This window comes from Puma concolor, chromosome B4, assembly GCF_028749965.1.
Source record: "Puma concolor isolate L17-30 chromosome B4, mPumCon1.1.hap2, whole genome shotgun sequence".
NCBI lineage: Eukaryota > Metazoa > Chordata > Mammalia > Carnivora > Felidae > Puma > Puma concolor.
Genome location: NC_141673.1, coordinates 10,006,873 through 10,027,970, shown reverse-complemented (window position 1 = coordinate 10,027,970; position 21,098 = coordinate 10,006,873). Strand labels below are relative to the sequence as shown.

General features: G+C 40.0%; 1 protein-coding gene across 4 annotated transcripts in view; it reads right to left on the bottom strand.

The window, feature by feature from the left end:
* Positions 1-1,956: 1,956 nt before the first annotated feature.
* The window catches only part of DMC1 (DNA meiotic recombinase 1), a 43,271-nt gene continuing 24,129 nt past the window's right edge, over positions 1,957-21,098 (bottom strand). For 2 of the 4 annotated variants that reach the window (XM_086712264.1, XM_086712267.1), the window contains 2 exons: positions 9,488-9,604; positions 1,957-2,520 (listed from right to left, as the gene is read on the bottom strand). In XM_086712264.1, coding sequence (XP_086568390.1) covers positions 2,451-2,520; positions 9,488-9,604 — 187 coding nt within the window. In that variant the 3' untranslated portion in view covers positions 1,957-2,450. Of the gene's footprint in view, positions 2,521-3,381; positions 3,486-9,487; positions 9,605-21,098 lie in introns of all 4 variants that reach the window. The other 2 variants (XM_086712265.1, XM_086712266.1) reach the window with 2 other exon arrangements.

Below are 21,098 nucleotides of genomic sequence, written 5' to 3'. Positions count from 1 at the left end.
CTGCCTTTGAGTCTCTACCAAAAGCAAATGGAGGTCACTAACTCTCTTGCCATAGCAAACTGCGAATACATAGCCTCTGTCCTCATTTGGTAGTCTTTGTTTTTGGTTTTTGTTTTTTGTTTTTCTACAGAATGAATAATGGAGGGAAAAAGGCATGCTTTTTCTAGTGGGTTTTTTTAATTTAGTGGGATGTAAGCCTAGAGCTGCAAGCAGCTTCTTGGCTACTGTGTGGAGAAAGCCTGTCTGAAAACAATAGCAGCCTGGAAATCATCAGAACAGGAAAAGGAGGCAGGAAGAGCAAGTCCTGATGATGCTGTTTGAGATCTTGGCTCCATCTGTGGCCAATGTCAGCACTACTTCTGGACTTTTCAGTTTCATGAGCCAATGTATTCGTGTCTTCCATTTGCCGCCCTGAGTTTCTGTGGCTTGCAACCAAACGAATTCTGACCAATAAAATCTCTTTTTTGAGCTCTTCTGTCCCCCTTAGAATAAGGGGCGAGAGCTGTTTCTATAGTCAGGTGGAGAGGGAGGACTGAAAGCCCTGACAAATTGAACCCTGGCCTAGCAGAATTCCATGGGTGCCACACAATCTGCTGTGCTGTCCCAAAGTTGGGCCCCAAGGTCACAGCTTCTTAATTCCTGTCCTCAGTTCTCCTTAATTCCTGTCCTCAGTTCTCAGCTACTGTTCTCCAGAGCAGGACACAAAAGAGTAGCTGGACCCAGAGAGCTTTAGCTACATGCCATATTAAAACTAGCCTCTCCACAGAACTATATAGGCTCTTTCTTGTATTAAGCCCTGGTTTCCAAACCCACTACCCACCTCTTGGTAAATTCTCACTGGTGAGGGGGTTACTCAGTTTAACCCAGAAATTTTTTCTGAATTTCCAATCTTGGGACTTTTATTTCCTTTCCTACCAAAAAGGCTCTGGGCTTCTACATAAATTAGTCCATTCCCCTCCAGGGCTCCACATACCGAGGTATCTTTAGTTGTTATTCAGTTTTTATCAAGTAACAAAATCTTCCCTTCCCCAGGACAAAAGTATGCATTTATATTTGTATACCAAAAGAATCCATTTGACTTTGCTGAATACAGAAAATCTGCTCCTAGATGACTTTGTCTCTGCTTATTCAGAGAAGCAGCTTCTGTGGTTTAAAAAAAGTAAAAAAAAAAAAAAAAAAAAAAAGCTCTTATTTCCCAGTACACCACTCTGAACAATTTCTGCTTGTCAGGCTGGTCTCTGTTTCCAAATCCCAGCTTCTCTGCCTTTGCACATGCTGTCCCACAGCTTAACCTTTCCTCTCCCATTTTTGCAATCCTATAATCCAAGACCACACTACTGATTAATTATATAATCACTTGCTCTCTCTCATTCTTTCACAACTATTAGTATTTTAACACTAGTATCTTAACTAGTGTTCACATTCTTTGAGGACAGGAATCATACTTTCCTGGTACATCTTTTAGCTCCAAGCATTGGTGAGTGAATGACAATGGATAATCAAATACCTTTTGTAACAAATGGTACTTTCAATACTTGTATTTTCATATGAAGTGATATGAAGTGATGCAACATAAGCTATGAAATCTTTTTGTGGTCAATAAAGATTGTCATTGTAAATATTGCTAGTATTTTAATTTTTAAATACTTTTAATCATACATTCATTTTGAAAACTACATTTTATTTTTGTGTCACAGAAAAACAATATTTTTTTGTACATTTCTAAAATTAGTACTCAGAAATTTTACATGAAATTAACTTTAATATATCTTTTTAATATTTTGAATTCTCTACCCCAAACTTAAAATATAAAACTCATGCACTATTGATTACCCCGAACTATAAAGTTCCTAGTTACCTTCCTCTTTATCTTCCCAATAAAAAATGTTTGTAAAAAATAAAAAAAATTAAAAAACACGTTTTTTAAAAGTAATTTCAACTTGTCAAAAAGTCAAATGGTTTAAAATTTAGTTTAATATTTCTTTTCTGTTGCTAAAGGTGAATATACAATTTAATGCTGTAAATACAACAAAAACTTTTTTGTGTGTCCTGTAAACATTCCTTCCTTAAATGGTTCCCTCCTTGAAGTGTATCTATCTCTGTTAAGTGTTCAAGAGGGAATGGGACATTTTCGAACTCAGGTTTTCCATCTGTTTAGTGTCTCATTTGGACACTAAAGTGAGGGGATCAGTTATCCCTTCCAGTTTTCAATAGGTTTATATATATTTCAATAGTTTATATATATTCCTGAATTGACATTCAATGTATAGTTATTACACATCAGAGACTTTTAGCGTAAATGTAAGATTTAAATTTCTTTTGCTGACTTTCCTTTAACAATAACACATGAAAAAAACAAACTCTTACTTCGAGACCTGAAATTTGAGACTGCTTTGCCATTTCTTTAGCTCCTAATAAGCACTAAGAAGCAATTTGCATCAATTCGCCACCTACTCCTTGGCATCCCCAATTCCTCCAGCAGTTATTGCGAAGGTGGCTTCATTTTCAGGCATCTCGGGGCTAACAGAATACAAGGGAACAGAAGTTTATAAAAAGCTCCATTTCTATAAATACCATATTCATGTCACAAGCATCACACTCCTATCAGTCTGAGTCTCCAGAGACATTTCAGAGTTGCTAGAGCTAAATGTGGACTACAGAAATTTACCCACAAGTATTATCAACTCTCACACTTACTGAACAACTTCCATTTGCAAGGTTCTGAATATCAAGAAAAATTACCCCAAACTTGGAAATAGGCAGAAGGAATAACTAGGGGGTTCTTGTAGTATACGCTCAGGCATTGTGTAGCAGACCTTTAGGGGCCCCGATTTGAAAGGGATGTGCACATTTCTACTGACTAAACTAACGCAGGGGAAAATTGTGAAAGGCTTTGTAGCGAACTGAAAGATTACTGAGGGCCTTCAGTGGAAAAATACGTTGGGGTGCTCGGGTGGCTCAGTCAACTGAGCGTCTGTCTGACTTGGGCTCAGGTCATTATCTTGCGGTCCATGGATTTGAGCCCCACGTCAGGCTCTGTGAAGACAGCTCAGAGCTCAGAGCCTGGAGCCTGCTCTGGATTCTGTGTCTCCCTCTCTCTCTGCCCCTCCTCCACTCACACTCTGTCTCTCTCTCACTTTCTCTTTCTCTCTCAAAAATAAACATTAAAAAAAAGAAAAAAGAAAAGAAAAGAAAAGTAGGTTGCCCAGGACACCCTTCCCAGTTCCCCAGTTCTGTGAGGACTCTGCCTTCCATTGTCTTTGAGCTATTTACAACTCTGTAAATTGTAGGTAACCAAGAGTAATACAAATTATTCTTGTTCATAGAAATGTAAATTGTATGAGGAGGAATACAATGGATTATTGTCCTGTGGATACTGACCTGCTTTTGATCAATTTATAATTCATGTTAGCATTCCTCATTTGGCTCCATATGTGTGCTCATTTGATTTTTTCTTTGATCTGGTTATAAAATTGTATTGGTTCCTGCATTAATTAATGAGTTAAATAAAATCTTTGACATTTCATATTTGTATGTGATTGTATGGTCTTTAAAATTTTACCTTTTAATTTATTCTACAACACTGTAGGAGTCAAGGTTAATTTGTAGAAAACCAATAGCAGTGGAGATGAGTTTTGTCTGAGGGTAATGCAAATGATGCCAGGCTACAGCACTGGAATCATTGTGTAGAGAAGCAACTGATTTCCCTCCAGTAGAAAAGACAACTTCAAATGTTATAATTTATCACCTTGTAGGATACTAACCAGTTTTCCATCTATTTGCAAATTTATTTCATCACTCCTTTGATTGACTACGTAAATCTCTGTCAAATTATCCTTTGAATCAATGTCTTCATCAATTAAGGAGTTGAAACAAGACTTTGACATATGTTTTATATTTACTTGCAAGAAAGTAATGTTTTTAAGCTTATGAAAATCATACCTTATTATATACTAGATCTTACAGATTTCACAAAAATAGACAGTCTACCAGGTGAGGGGCGCCTGGGTGGCTCAGTCAGTTAAGCATGAGGATTTGTTTCAGGTCACGATCTCACAGTTGATGAGCATGAGCCCCGCTTTGGGATGAGTGAGTTTGAGCCCTGCTTTGGGTGAGCACAAACCCTGCTTCTCTCTCTCTCCCTTGCTCACTTGTGCTCTCTCTCTCTCTCTCTCAAAAAAAAAAAAAAAAAAAAAAAAAAGAAAAAAAAGTCTAACAGGTGGAACTATGACAAATGACAGATATGCAAAGTAAGGTAAATTTCATAAAGTCAATATATATATTATAGAACTCTGAAGAGAGGAGGCATTATCCCAACTAGTTTGATTAGGGAAGGCCTCATAGATAAACCTTTGAAGAGGCTTTTGAGGCAGAATTGGGTGGTATTCCAAGTAGAGGGAATAGCATGAATAAAAAATTGGAATGGAGATACTTGTTTTGTAGATAAGAAAGAGAAGACTAAGAAGTTAGCTTTAGATATGTTCTGTTTAAAGTACCTGTGGGATACTCCTGTAGAGGAGTTCTATAAGCAGTTGGAAGTGAATATCTAAAGCTTGAGTAAAAGGTTAATAAACAAGAAATAAAAATTTGAAAATCACTGATCACAAGAGAAAGAGCCTACTGCTACTTTGTACTGTTATTATATCCAAGTTGTGGTGACTGTTTAGTAATATTAATAGCTTTCATTTATTAAGTATTTACTAATTTACTACAGGCTCCTTTGTATTATTTTACTTAAATCTTATGAGAACCCTTGGGTATGTATTATTATCCACATTTTACAGAGAAGATTGAGGTTCAGAGAGAAGTAACCAGGGGGCACACTGCTGGTAAATGATCATGCCAGATTAGAGACTAAAGTATTTGACTCCAAAGCTCATGTTCTTTTTTTTTTTTTTGAGAGAGAGAGACAGAACAAGTGGCAGAGGGGCAGAGAGAGAGACAGAGAGAGAATCCAATGCAGGCTCTGTGTTGTCAGGGCAGAACCTGATGTGGGGCTTGAACTCACGAACCGTGAGATCGTGACCTGAGCTCAAATCAAGAGCAAGATGCTTAACCCACGCCCCCAAAGGTCATGTTCTTAACCACTAGACTAAAATACCTCTCAAAGTTGGTTTTTGTTTTTTGTTTTGTTTTGTTTTGTTTTGTTTTGTTTTGTTTTGTTTTGTTAGAGGGGTAGAGATTAGGCTATACACTCTGAGCACCCTAAGGGTCAGGTTACTTCCCTTAGGAAATAGGGGGGGGGGTTCCCCTGAGGATAGCAAATGGGCTATAAATAAGGCTTGCTAAGCAAAAACTACAGCTGCTAAAAAGGCCTGAACAGAATCAGAAAAGAACGTTTGATGGCAAATACTCAGCTGGCCACTTACAAATGGCAGGAAGATAAGGAGATGAGAAAGAGGGAAGCCTCGCAAGCTATCTACAAAGTTGAACTGGTGTTTTTTTTATTCTGTTCTAGAAACAGAAAAAAAAAATTACTTCAGAAACTTGACCATTTGGGTACCTTTTCAATTTTTGGTAATTATTTAAAATTTGTTTTTCCTTTGAATTCAGTGGGATTCTTTGTTTCTACTGTCCACTGACCTCAGGTATGCTAAGTAGAATAAAATAAATGGGGTTTTTCTTGATTCAAAAGCTTTAAAGGGAGAATAATGTATACTTGGGGGCCAGCAATAGTTACTTATGGGAACAATAACTATAGTGACATCCTACGGAAAGAACTGAGTCCCTTTTTGTAGTCACTCCTGTACATCTGAGAATTCTTCTGATAACTCCTTTCTGTTCAATTCCTTGAGAATTTTGTGTTTTTTTTCTGAACAGGAAATGCCTTTCTACTACATCTGTATAAAGTAGTAGTTGAGGCCATGGGACTAGTTATGACTGTCCTAAATAGATCATCTTTAACAAATTAAAAAATGGTGTAAGATTAAAAGTGTCGGCCTTAGGGGTGCCTGGGTGGCTTAGTTAGCTGGGTGTCTGACTCTTGATTTCATAATCTCATATTCTGTGAGTTTGAGCCCCATGTCAGGCTCCGTGCTGACAGCATGGAGCCTGCTTGGGATTCTCTCTCTCGCCCTGTCTCTCTGCCCTTCCCCTGCTTATGCATGCTCTCTCTCTTTCTCAAAATAAATAAACTTAAAAAAAAAAAAAAAGAAAAAGAAATAAATAAAGGTGTCAGCCCTAGATTCAGACAGCACAGATTCTAATCCTGATTCCAATCTTTATTGATTGATTTCGGGGGAGTCCATTCATTTACTCATTAAGAAAATATTTATTGAGGACCTGCTATATCCTTATTGTAGGCGCTTGAGATCTAGAAGTGAAAAAAATAGACAAAGATTCCTGCCCTGTGGAACTTATATTTGGCAAGAAGAAGAAATGGATAATAAATAATGAACATAATAAACACATTATGTAATATGTTCAAAGATGATGAGTGTTACGGGGAAAGAAAAAATAGAGCTGGGTGAGGGAGACAGAAGTGTGGGAACTGGGAGGAGTTGCGATTTTAAATAGGGAGATCTAGACAGGTATTGTGGAGAAGGTAACATTTGATCAAAGACTTGAAGGAGGAGAGACTGGTTACCAGAATGAGGGCTATGTGGGGAAAGAGTATTCCAGGCAGGGATAACACTAAGTGCAAGGCCCCTAAAGTAGAAGTGTGCCTGGCATGTTTCTAACAGCAAAGTGCCCTCTGGGGTTGCAGTGCTGTGAGAAGGGGGAGAACAGGGGAAACAGGATTGGGATATTTACATAGTGCTCGGTAAACCACTGCAGAGACTTGAGCTTTTATTGTGAGTTAAAATGGGGAGCCAGTGGAGGGTTTAAAGCAGAGGACAGATATGATCTGACTTAATTTTACAAAGGTTCACTCTGGCTTCTATGTTTAAATAGACTGTAGGGGTGCCTGGGTGGCTCAGTCATTCAAGCGCCTGACTCTTGATTTCGGCTCAGGCCATGATCTCACAGTTCATGGGTTTGAGGCCCGCATCGGACTCTGCACTGACAGTTGGGAGCCTGCTTGGGATTCTCTCTCTCTGCCCCTCCCTTGCTTGTGCTCTCTCTCTCTCTCTCTCAAAATGAATAGAGTTTAAAAAAATGGAATGGACTGTAGAGAGGCAATGGTTACCTGTTTCCTCATGTGGAAACTACGGATAATGACCTCCATCTCTTAGGGTTGTTGTTATAAGTGATGAAATATATATATATAAAGCACTTGGTGCAAAGCCCAGGACTTGGCAGCCACTCAATGGGTATTAGCTACCATTATTATTAGCATCATCAACTTCTCAACCAAAAAGTTTCCTTTAAAGTCAAGAATTCTTTGTGGGAAATCTTTAGGGACCAGAAAGAAGGGAGGACAAGCTGCATAGCAAATTAAGTTTTGACATTTTAAGCTCTGATCTAGTTTTGGTGTTTTTATTCAAATTTATGGAAATTTGACATTACTAACCTCTATGATAACTTTAATTACCCTTTATTGAGTATGCAGAACCCTAGTATTCTCTCAAGACTGTAGAACTGCAGGAGTTACTTGTTCCTACAAATAGGGAGGATCTGATAAAATATGCAAATGATTGAACATATAGATGGAGTTCATTCATTTGTTAATTCAACAAATAGTAATTGAGTTCCTACTATGTGCCACATACCATGTTAGGTGCTGGGGACATTGGTGAACCAGATTCAGTTCCTATTGTGAGGGAGAGGTACATGTAGCCAGCTGATGTAATTCAGAGTGAAAAGTGTTTAGGGAAAGTTCTAAGCACAGCAATCTGTCTAAGATGCAGACCAAGAAATTTATATCTGTGAAAAGATGGAAAAATCCCACTACCTATTTAATTCAATAAAGAACATTTAGATTGCTGAAGCTTCATAAAACACAGAATTTGTATATTATAGCTTATAGGGACGGGTCATGAAAAAATGGTCTAAATAAAAATCAGATAAATGGGAGAACTGATTATTTAATGTTTATTCGATGACAGCTCATAATAAGTACCGTGATACATGGCAAAAACCAGATTAAGAGCTCATGTGATTTCCTTTTGCTGATTTTTCCTCCTTTGGGTAGAGTTATTACAAATCTTCGCCTTGTTGCTCAGGGTTGGCTAATAAATCAGTCACAAATACTGCACACGTATTACATCTCAGGCACTGATGGAATACAGCAGTGAGCAAGAGAATCGTGTCTCTATCCTTGGGGAATTTGCTGTCTAGCAAGGATGAGATACATTATATAAATCATTATCAATGGAATATAAGCTCTATGATGGTAGGGCCTTATCTTTTTGTTTTAGTCATTGTTCTATCCCAGAACCTTAAATAGCTGGTATGTAGTATGTCTCTCTGTAAAAATTTATTATTCGGGGCGCCTGGGTGGCTCAGTCGGTTGAGCGACCGACTTCGGCTCAGGTCATGATCTCACAGTCTGTGGGTTCGAGCCCCGCATCGGGCTCTGTGCTGACAGCTCAGAGCCTGGAGCCTGTTTCAGATTCTGTGTCTCCCTCTTTCTCTGACCCTCCCCTGTTCACGCTCTCTCTCTGCCTCAAAAATAAATAAACGTTAAAAAAAAAATTAAAGGGGCGCCTGGGTGGCTCAGTTGGTTGAGCGTCTGACTTCAGCTCAGGTCATGATCTCACGGTCCATAAGCTCGAGCCCCGCGTCGGGCTCTGTGCTGACAGTTCGGAGCCTGGAGCCTGCTTCCAATTCTGTGTCTCCCTCTCTCTGCCCCTCCCCCGTTCATGCTCTGTCTCTCTGTCTCAAAAATAAATAAATGTTAAAAAAAAAAATTTATTGTTTATAATTTTTCATTAAATACGTAAAGTACCACAAAAGAATATATAGTACAGTAAAGGGTACAGCCTAGACTGTAAGGGTTAGGGAAAGATTCCCTGAGGAAGGGATGTTTAAACTGAAACCTAAAAACAAAACAAAACCTGGCAGAAGAAAGGAGAATAATATATGTCTATCATACTCTGTGCTTTCCCTGCACGGACACAATTTGGTTGGAATTGATTCTTTCATTATCTAGGTTTACTGTAACTTTGGGAGGCCAGGGACCAAGTCTATGTGTCAACAGAATCTCTGAATCCCTAGAACCTAGTCCATAGTAGGGACGCCACAATGAATTGAATACTTTCTGAGAAGGAAATTCAAGCATGTAGTATCTGCCAGTGGCATAATTACAGCCCCTTCGAGAGGCAATTCTATTTAATGCCATATGCCCAAGAATCTGATTAAAAATAAGAAAATATTGGGCGCCTGGGTGGCTCAGTTAAGTGTCTGACTCTTGGTTTCAGCTCCGGTCATGACCTCATGGTTTGTGAGATGGAGCCTCACATCTGGCTCTGCACTGACAGCACGAAGGCTGCTTGGGATTTCTCTTTCCCTCTCTCTGCCCCTCCCCACCTTGTGCTCTCTCTCTCTCAAAAAATGAACAAAAAAAAAAAAAAAAAAAGGAAAGAAAAGAAAAGAAAATATTTACCTGTCATAAATCTTGGCAATTCTCAGTTCTCCTCTTCCTTTTCTTAAGCTTATTCTTGTTGTTGAAGCATGAGCCAGAATGTGTCCCCCGATGGGTTTTTTGGGGTCTGCCTGAAAACTGAATTAATAAACACCTTTTCAGGATTTTTTTAAGTTTATTTGTTTATTTTGAGAGACAGAGCACAAGTGGGGGAGTGGCAGAGAGAGAAAGGGAGAGAGAGAGAGAATCCCAAGCAGGCTCTGCACTGTCAGTGTGGAGCCTGATAAGGGGCTCGAACTCATGAACTGTGAGATCATGACCTGAGCCGAAGTCAGACACTTAACAGACTGAGCCATGCAGGTGCCCCTACACCTTTTCAGGTTTTATCATATGGACTATATACAGTGAAATCTGCAATAAGTAGGGAATTTTTCTGTGGAGAACAGCAGGGGATGGGATTGGTGTGTGTTCTAAGCAAGCAGAGGCTCATTTGTTAACTATAGAGTGGGGTAGGGTTTAGACCTGCTATGTACCACATTGTCATCCACTTCAGGCTTTTGAGAGTCCTATGATGAACTGTTTATGTTTTTTTTTCTTTTTTCTTTTAAAAAAAAATTTTTTTTTTAACGTTTTATTTATTTTTGAGACAGAGACAGAGCATGAACGGGGGAGGGGCAGAGAGAGAGGGAGACACAGAATCGGAAGCAGGCTCCAGGCTCCAGGCTCTGAGCCACCAGCCCAGAGCCCGACGCGGGGCTCGAACTCACAGACCGCGAGATCGTGACCTGAGCTGAAGTCGGCCGCTTAACCGACTGAGCCACCCAGGCGCCCCTTTTCTTTTTTTTTTTAAATGTTTTTTAACGTTTTATTTATTTTTAATGTTTTTTTTTTTCAACGTTTATTTATTTTTTTTGGGACAGAGAGAGACAGAGCATGAACGGGGGAGGGGCAGAGAGAGAGGGAGACACAGAATCGGAAACAGCCTCCAGGCTCTGAGCCATCAGCCCAGAGCCTGACGCGGGGCTCGAACTCACGGACCGCAAGATCGTGACCTGGCTGAAGTCGGACGCTTAACCGACTGCGCCACCCAGGCGCCCCGACGTTTTATTTATTTTTGAGACAGAGAGAGACAAAGCATGAACGGGGGAGGGGCAGAGAGAGGGAGACACAGAATCTGAAACAGGCTCCAGGCTCTGAGCTGTCAGCACAGAGCCCGACGCAGGGCTCGAACTCACGGACCGCAAGATCATGACCTGAGCCGAAGTCGGATGCTTAACCGACTGAGCCACCCAGGCGCCCCGAACTGTTTATGTTTTGATTAATTTTTTAAAAGGACAAAACACAAATAAAACATTATTCACTGTCTTAGGATAATTCTTGGGGGTAAGTGATTTTTCTTCTTTATAAAATACAAAGATTGAACTTATTCATTCACTTACCAGAAATATTTATTAATGGCCTACTATGTCCCAAGCACTATTCTAGTCTAATGAATAAAAAATACCCAGTTATCCCTATGAGGACATGATGTAAATGAGAGCAGATTGAGAACTTCCTTCTTGGGGCGCCTGGGTGGCGCAGTCGGTTAAGCGTCCGACTTCAGCCAGGTCACGATCTCGCGGTCCGGGAGTTCGAGCCCCGCGTCAGGCTCTGGGCTGATGGCTCAGAGCCTGGAGCCTGCTTCAGATTCTGTGTCTCCCTCTCTCTCTGCCCCTCCCCCGTTCATGCTCTGTCTCTCTCTGTCCCAAAAATAAATAAACGTTGAAAAAAAAAATTAAAAAAAGAACTTCCTTCTTAGTCATTAACTGTTTGTTGGAAGCCTTTGATGTTGCGCTCATTATGAATTTTCAGTGAGAATAATCTTGAAAATACCTGTGTCTTTATTACTTAAGCCTAAAGTTTATTCTTCTAAAATAAGTTGCAGAACAGAGGAGTTTTTACTACATTTGATCATATGGATTAAAAAAATATATGATTTCAAGGTAGTTACAAATATTATTGATGCTCACCATGAGAGATCTACTCACTAGGCGACTAACACTTCCTTGGCAAGAAGTGAAAGGTTCTTAATAACCCTAATAGTGGACCCTTTACAAAAACCAAGTGCAAAAATCCTTACTAAAACACTAGCAAACCAAATCCAGCAGCATATTAGAAGGATTATACATCATGAACAAGTAGGATATGCCTTAGGAATACAAGAGTGGTTCAACATAGGAAAATCATCAGTGTAACATACCATATCAACAGAATGGAGGAGAAAAAAAAAAACCCACATAATCTTCCCAGCTGACGCAGAAGAAAACCTAGGCTTTGAAATCATCAAGAAGGGGAACTGAATATAAACTAACAGGTTATACTTGATCAAAATAAACTGTGACATAGCATACTAACCTCAGCTTTGGGAGAATATGGTTACAAGTCATTTTAAATTCTGCTTGTTCCATGAAGGTGTTGAGAATTCTAGTTACTCGAAGCATGAGCATGGTGTAGTAAGGATGTGGCTGACTGGCATGAGGTTAAATAGATTGTAGGGTAGTGAGGATAAGAAGCTCTTTGGGAAAGGAATCTGCTATTATAAACTGCTGCTCGATTAAATGGTTTTGGGGGTTAGGACCGGAAGATCCCTGGCTGGGGCTGTTAGGATTGGTTAAGATTCAGCAGGTCCAATGTTGGAACAAACACAGATCGTTCATTTTGAAGTGAACCACTATCAAGAAAGCAGCAGCCAGAAAGTTGAGACTGACAGCAGTTAAGTCAGAAGGCTTGGGGTACCTGGGTGGCTCAGCTGGTTAAGCGGCTGACTCTTGGTTTCAGCTCAGGTCATGATCTCACAGTTTGTGAGTTCAAGCCCTGCACCAGGCTCTGTGCTGGTGTGGAGCCTGCTTGAGATTCTTCTTCTTCTCTCTCTGCCCCTCCTCCACTTGCTCTGTCTCTATTGCTCTCAAAATAAATAAACTTAAAAAAAAAGTCAGAAAGCTATATACCACATCCGCTTTACCCATTCATCAGTTAGTGGACATTTGAGCTCTTTCCATAATTCGGCTGTTGTCAATGCTATAAAAATCAGGGCGCATGTTTTCCTTCTATGTAGTATTTTTGTATCCTCTAGGTAAATACCCAGTAGTGCCATTTGCAACAATGTCGAGGGAGCTAGAGAGTGTTATGCTAAGCAAAATAAGTTAGTCAGAGAAAGACAAATACCATATGATCACTCATATGTGGAATTTAAGAAACAAATGAGCAAATGGGGGAAAAAGACAAGTAAACCAAGAAACAGACTCTTAACTATAGCAAGCAAACTGATGGGAGTGCCTGGGTGGCCCAGTCTGACTCTTGATTTCAGCTCAGGTCACGATCTCACGGTCTGTCGGTTCGTCGGTTCAGGCCCCGTGTGGGGGCTCTGTGCTGACAGCGTGGAGCCTGTTTGGGATTCTCTCTCTCTGCCCCTCCCCTGCTCATGCTCTCTCTCTCTGCCAAAATAAATAACCTTAAAAAAAAAAGATTTAAATAACAAACTGATGGCTACCAGAGGGAAGGGGAGGGGGATGGATTAAATAGGTGATGGGGATTAAGGAGTGATGAGCACTGGGAGCTGTATGAACTGTTGAGTCACTAAATTCTACACCTGAAACTAGTATTACACAGTATGTTAATTAATGGAATATAAATAAAAACTTTAAAAAAAGTCAGAAGGTTAGGTTGCTTTTTGCAAGGCAGCTGAAGGGGTAGAAAGCAATAAAATGATCTCAGCTGGATAAAATAGCTGGAGGTGAGTTGTCTGTATAATGCTTACCGATCGATACCACTCTTTTTTAATGGAATTAAATCGTCCAGGTCATCCTACATTATCAGTGGTTCTTCAAGGTCTTAAAAGAATCCTATGTTCTATACAGATAGGCTGCTTGAGGCGCTGATGATATCAAACAGGTCTGTGCACTCTGAACTTGCAAATACTATATTTACACTTCCCTAATGCACTTTTCATGTTGTGCCCTTAGTGCTATTATTATTCACCTATTATATTCCCCCTCAATCTCTCTTCTATTACCTGTCACTAAGCTCCTTAAGGGCAGACAAAACTGGATTTAAGTTTGTAGCAAGCACCTACACAGTGGGTCCTCAAAAACATTTTTGAGGGGTGTCTGGGTGGCTCAGGTCGTGATCTCACGGTTCGTGAGTTTGAGCCCCACATTGGGCTCTGTGCTGATAGCTCAGAGCCTAGAGCCTGCTTTGGATTCTGTGTCTCCCCCTCTCTCTCTGCCCCTCGCTTGCTCACGCTCTGTCTCCCAAAAATAAACATTAAAAAAATTTAAAAAAAATTTTTTTTGAACATAAGACATGGAAGTTACAAAAAATATCAAGAATATTGGATGATAGAAAGATTAGTGCTTCCACAAGTTAGACCGATTAGAAATTTCTGTCAAGGGGAGACAAGGAGAGTAAAGCTAAATGGGTGAGGACAGGTTTCAACAGCTATGGTTACTGCTTCTCACAGATGGTCTCTCAGTACTGCTTAGTAGTTCTCCTATATGAGCATGGTTGGTGTCCTTAAGCCCCCTTGTCCATTCTTGTCCCTTCATCTTGGATAACAATGCCTGCTTCTTTGTAACAAAAAAATGAATGCTCTCAGGAAGAAACTCCCTCAACTTTCCCTTCTTCCTATCTGCCATTTACATACTTACCTACGATTGTAGTCATCCTTCCTACTTCCCTCTCCAACTTTTCTTTTTTCTTATTCCAAGTCCTCTCACACCTTGATGCCTTTGCACACATACTTCCCTGTAAACAAAAGCCCCTTTCCCACTGTGTTTGTGCATTTACCCACTTACCCACCAAGTGTCAGCCCTTCTTGGAAACCTTGCCTGATTCTCTGAAACAGAGCAGAGCCTGCCTTGTCTGTGCTTTCATGCCACCACACATTCCTTTCAAAGAATAGTACGTTGGAATTTTAAATCCATGGGTCTCAGTCCCCTACTATACTCCAAATCCTTATTCATCTTTGTCATTCCAGTGCCCAGGAAAGTGCCAATAATGTAAAAGGCACTGAATAAATACTGTTGAATGAACGGAGAGGAGGACAGTTTGGGTATCCCTGGTCTAGATCTTTCTGGATACAGATTTTGTGACACACCCTCAAAGAAGTTATAATTCAAGGAAATTTTGAAAGGTGTTCTGACAGAAAGGTAAATGTAAAAGGAGACAGAATTTCTCTCTAATGGAAGTAATCCAACCCCACCCCATGACAGATAATTTAAAGAACAGAAAGGTGGAGCATTTAGATGGATAGCCATGTTGTTTTCTTAGCAAATTATTGTTTGCTGTTACCAATATGGTACCTTTTTTTTTTTTATTTTTTTAATGTTTATTTATTTTTGAGACAGAGACAGACAGAGCATGAACAGGGGAGGGTCAGAGAGAGAAGGAGGCACAGAAACCGAAACAGGCTCCAGGCTCTGAGCTGTCAGCACAGAGCCCAACGCGGGGCTCGAACTCACGGAGTGTGAGATCATGACCTGAGCCGAAGTTGGATGCTTAACCGACTGAGCCACCCAGGCGCCCCTACCAATGTGGTATCTTATGCACAAAAGAGAATAGGTACTACTGCTTATTACTGATTACTGTAGGTGAGGAGCCTGAATGTTAAGAATATTATCTCCAAAGGGAGATGATTTGGAATGAACTAAGTGGGGAAATAAATTACAGAATATGCAAAAGTACTAAGAAAACATATAGCAAAGATATTATGGGAAGAAAAATGTCCTCAAAAGTGATTCATAAACTAAGAGGTCATATGTCATTCAAATAGATTTCAACATACCATAACGGCCTTAGCTCTGGGAGAATACCAAGCCAAGTCAAATTTTACTTGAATTTTACATCCATCAAGGTGTTCAGGATTCTGTATAGAATTTTGCATAGAATTTATGCTCTTAACTTTTCTTATAGGTCACTAACACTTTGTTAATTTATTAAGAGATATAGACTCTTCCCCAGAAAAATGCACATATGTACACACCCAAACTTTTCATGTAAGTTTAAGGGATTCATGGTTTCTCTCTCCTCTGATGTCAATGGCTATTAGTTCTAATAATAACAGCGAAGATTTATCGAATCCTTACTATGTGGCAGATGCCCTTCTTAACTTATCCAGTGATTTCCTTTTGCTTCAATTCCATATTTAGTAAATAACTATGGATTAAAATTTGAATTCCTACAGAGGTCTGCCTACAAGGAGAGAATGCACTGGTTCTAAGAACCTCAAATGTAGTTACATTTTTCATTGGCCCTCTGATCTTTCATGGAGCCTCCTGAGCTTGTGAGTCTGCCCCTGAGAAATGGATTGGTTCTCAGTAGGCAACCCAATTAAATCTCTGCCTATAAGGCTGAGGGCTCTGAACTCTGGTCAATTCACCAGAGTAATGGATACATCCCTGCAAAGTTTCTCAAATGACAGCTCGCCAGCCTCTCCCCAAGCATATAAGGCCCTGATGTACTGTGTGATATATGAGCTTCGGAGTTAGACCAGGTTCAAGTTTAAGCATTGTAAGTGTCTGTTTCTTCATTTTGAAAGGGGTGGGGGGTAGTAAAATATCTAACTGGTAGGGTATCTGTAAGAATACAGGGTATCTGTAAGGCATTAGCCCAGTGGCTACAATCATCTGTTTTCCTAATCCTGACTCAAACACATACTGTCAGTGTAACCATGGGCTAGTTACTTAGCTTTATGAACTTTGGTTTCTTTAACTGTAAAATGGTAACAAAAAGACTTTCCCTCTTAGGGCTACCATGGGGATTCAAGATATATATATATATATATATATATATATATATATATATATATATATATATATAAATATAAAATTTTTTAAGTGTTTATTTATTATTGAGAGACAGAGAGAGACAGAGTGTGAGCAGGGGAGGGGCAGAGAGAGACGGAGACACAGAATCCCAAGCAGGCTCCAGGCTCTGAGCTGTCAGCACAGAGCCTGACGCGGGGCTCGAACTCACAAACCACGAGATCACGACCTGAGCCGTAGTCGGACGCTCAACCGACTGAGCAACTCAGGTGCCTCTCGAGATATATTTAATATAACTCATTGAAAGCCTACTACATGCCAGGAGCTGTGTCAGGTCACTTATGCACATTAGCTCTACCGTTACACTAATCTCGGCACATGAGAGATACCAAATAAATGGTAACTTAATTATTTAATTAAATGATTCAGTTAAAACAGTCACTCTTTCAATGACATGTAAACCAAGAAACTTTTCTTAAAGTTTCTTTGAACTTCCTGAGTATTCTAGCAGTTATAACTAAGGACTGAAGTTAAGTACGACAAGGTATAGAATTCCGCATCCTTTGAGAAGGCTTTAATTTACTTCTATTTCTGATCCAGTAAAAACAGCTTCAGAAAACCACCCACATCCCTCCTTTAGCCTATTCTTATTTCCCTTTCTTTCATATTTTCTTCTCTTCTTTCCTCCTTTTCTCAGGGGATGGGAGAATATGATGAGTGGGAGGAAGAGAGAGGGGTGGGTATGAAGGGAGGTCAAGAGAGATTGTGTCATTTATCCCCATCTGGTTGAACAGACACAGTGTATTACATTGTTGAGGGTAAGGCCCAGAAGAGACTGACCTCCCAACTTCAAACCAGGGTGCTGGGGTCATGAAGTACAAGATTGTGGTGATGGTAGGGCAGGTTACATTTTCCTAGGACTAGCATAGGGAGGGTAGTGCAGTGAGACTAAAAGAGCATCAGCTTTGAAATCAAAGATTTGAAAATCAAACATTTGATTTGAACCTGGGTTCAAATCCTGGCTCCAGGTTTTATTTATTTAGAGAGGGCGTGCGCACACAGGGAAGGGGCAGACAGAGAAGGAGAGAGAGAATCCCAAGCAGGTTCTGCACTGACAGTACAGAGGTCTACGTGGGGCTCAGTCTCACAAACTGTGAGGTCATGACCTGAGCCAAAATCAAGAGTCAGACGCTTAACTGACTAAGCCACCCAGGCACCCCCAGCTCCCATTTTTAAACTGTATGATTGGGCAAGTAGATACTCTGAGCCTCTATTTCCTCCTTTACAAATTAGGAATAATAATAGTATCGACCTCAAATACTGGTTGAAGTGGAGACCTTCAGGGGTCTGTGCAAGGGCAAGCTGGTACTGTCCCTGAGGGACAGCTGGAACTCCTGGTACTTGCTAAAGGGGAAGCTTTTGGATGGAATTTCTGAGAAGGGGTCTACTGAGGAGAGAAAGGCTGAGTGAACATACCCAAGAATGAGGAGGATCCTTTGAGATTAAGGGAAGATATGGAAAGAAGAGTACTGCAAAAAGAGAAGAATTTGGGGGAAAGAGAAAAGATTTTTTTAAATGTTTATTTATTTGTTTTGAGAGAGAAAGAGAGAAAGCATCAGCAATCAGGGGAGAGGCAGAGAGAGAGAGAGAGAATCCCATTGGCTTGATCTCATGACCTTGATCTCATGACCCTGAAATCCAGAGTCGGACACTTAACCGACTGAGCCACCTGGGCATCCCAAAGATTTTTTTTTTTTTTTTTTGAGAGAGGTAGAGAGTGTGAGTGAGCAAGCAGAGAGAGAAAGAGAGAGAGAGAGAGAGAGAAAGAGAGAGAAAGAACCCCAAAGCAGGGCTCAAGCTCATCTGACATGGGGCTCAAACTCACAAACCGTGAGACCATGACCTGAACCAAAATTGGATGCTTAACTGATTGAGCCACCCGGGTGCCCCCAAAACTTTACTTTAAAAGATTTAATTTTTAATATTTTTTAATGTTCATTTACTTATTTATTTTATTTAAATTTTTTTTTTTTTTTTTGAGAGAGAGAGAAAGACAGAGTGTGAGCAGGGGAGGGGCAGAGAGAGAGACACAGAATCCGAAGCAGGCTCCAGGCTCCAAGTTGTCACAGAGCCTGATGTGGGGCTCAAACTCACAAATTGTGAGATCATGACCTGAGCTGAGGTCAGACCCTCAACTGACTGAGCCACCCAGGCTCCCCTAGAAGATTTTATTTTTAAGTAATCTCTACACCACCCAACATGGGGCTCAAACTCACAACCTCAAGATCAAGAGTCATGTTCCATTGACTGAGCCAGCCAGGTGCCCCAAGAAAAGATGGTTTTTTAAAAGGGTTATATTTAAGAAGTTTTGTTAAGTAATTCCCCCCACTCCCACCATTTTCTCATAAAGTATGCAGAAAAATCTACACTTTTTTCAAAAGTTTGAAGATGGAATTCTGGGTTTTGAGCTAGGGGGACACATAGCACTATTCTGAGATTTGCTTCATAGAAAGAACAGGGAGGCCTAGGGAGCCTGAGATTTGCTGGGTTGATATGAGAATTATGTAAGATGATGCATAAAAGCATCTGGCACATGGTGAGCAATCAATAAATAAAAGTCCTCTTAATCCCTTAATGGAATTCAAATAGTTTATTTTTATTATTTATTTATTTAAGTTTTTATTTTATTTAAGTAATCTCTACACTCAACATAGGGCTCAAACTCACAACCCCAAGACCAAGAGTGGAATGTTCTTCTGACTGAGACAGCCAGGCACCCCTGAAGTTCAAATAGTTTAAATGACTTGCTCATGGTCACCAGGCTAGTGGACCTGGCTTAATATTTCCTCTTTAACCATATTGCCTCTTAATTTATGCAAATGATGTCGAATCAGTGGGTGACACCCCTAGAGAATAAACTGACTGCACATTTACAAGACCACAAATGTTCTAAGATGACTTCTTGTCTTAGCAAAACAAATACACAAATGAAGTAGGTGGCAACATCACGGTCTTATTTGTTGCTCCTATTATTTGCCCTGGTATGCGGCTTTGCAGGCTGATACCTTCACTTTTTATCTCCAAGTCTTCATCAGCTGGATCATTCTAGTTCTAAAATCTGTATCTGTAAGCCTCGTCTAGGAGCTAATGCTCTGCTGTATGATACAGCAGCTCCTTGCCTCTATAATTTTGTTCCTTTTTAATACGATGTGCCATCAAGTATAATGCATGGGATATAAGCCTCAATTATTGTCAGTATACTTGGGGACTCATACCAATTATAGTGCTATTTCTCTGACAGGTCCCAGGCGAGCTGCAGCTTGGAGTTCTTCAACACTGAGAAACAAAGATTTTCTTTATTGGAGGTTTTCTAATAGCATTTGAGATCCTTTAGTTTAAAACTGTACTGTTGTTGTTGTTGTTGTTGTTGTTTTTGATTGAGTTGTGGCAACTTATGTGCTTTATATGAAGGCATGCATTTAATTTATATTGTTATAATTTAACATACTTCAGAATATACTAATTATAGTGAAGTTTGATTGCTCACAACTTGGCTCAATAGAGGAGATGATGTTTCAAAGCAGAGTCACCCAGCAAAAATACTAGTCTTTGTTACTTTCTCTGGCTCTTGGCTCACTTCGTTATAAATCTCCTCCTCTCTTCAGTTCCTTCAATTATTTCCTCTCTGTCACCTCTCTATTTCTCCTTTTAGTGTCTTATTGGAGTCCATTCAAAATGGTTTTACTCTTTTTGAAACTTTCTACAAATAGAAGAAAAAGAACCCCTATCTGACCCAATTTCCACAGATCTCCTTTGCCTTCTAACTCTAGATAGACAGTTTTGGCCTCTGCAGTGTTCCCTCCTCACACCTGAAGAAAGAACATTGCTCTTTAACTTGTACTGTTTTATTTGAATGCAACCCACTTCCTCCCTCTGAGCCAATGAGTCATTTTCTCTTTTTAAAGTGAGCCCTAAAAATCTTCCATTTCTCTTCAGTTTAAAATTACACTCTTTGTGAAGTACTTCATGTCCTGTGTATGAAAGACACCCTATAAAACAGAGAAGATTGCCTTAACCACTCAAGGACTACAGGCAATGCGTGACCTACCAAGTCTTCACAATTTTGAGTTAAGTGGACATCACTTATTTTCTTCTTTATGAAGGCAAGGCACATAGTCTTTTGCTCACTAGTGAATTCCCAGAAGGTTGGTACATAGTAGATTTTTCAATAAGTATTTATTGAGTGAATAAGTGATCGGCTTCCCCTTCTCAATCTTTTTAACTTGCTTCATACCATTCATGCAGTTAATGTCTTTCACATTGGAATCTCCTGTGATTAAGTAGAAAATACTCATAAAAGCGTATTGAAAAGTGCAAGTATAAATTGTAGAAGATGCAGCAATATTCTTAGGGTTAGTTTAGAAAATGCCTAAAGAGGGGTGCCTGGCTGGCTCAGTTGGTGGAGCATGTGACTTTTTCTCTTGAGGTTGTGAGTTCTAGCCCCACATTGGGTGCAGAGATTACTTAAAAATAAAATCCTGGGGTGCCTGGGTGGCTCAGTCAGTTAAGCCTCAGACTCTTGATTTCGGCTCAGGTCATGATCTCATGGTTGTGAGACAGAGCCTTGCGTTGGGCTCTATGCTGAGTGTGGAGCCTGCTTAAGATTCTCTGTCTCTCTCTCTCTCTCAAAAAAAAAAAAAAGATTCTCTCTCTCCCTCTGCCCCTGTCCCCTGCCTGTGCGCGCTCTCTCTCTCTAAAATAAAAAAATAATAAAATGTTAAAAAGTTAAAAAAAATAAAGAAAATGCCTAAAAAGAGACACATACATTTCAG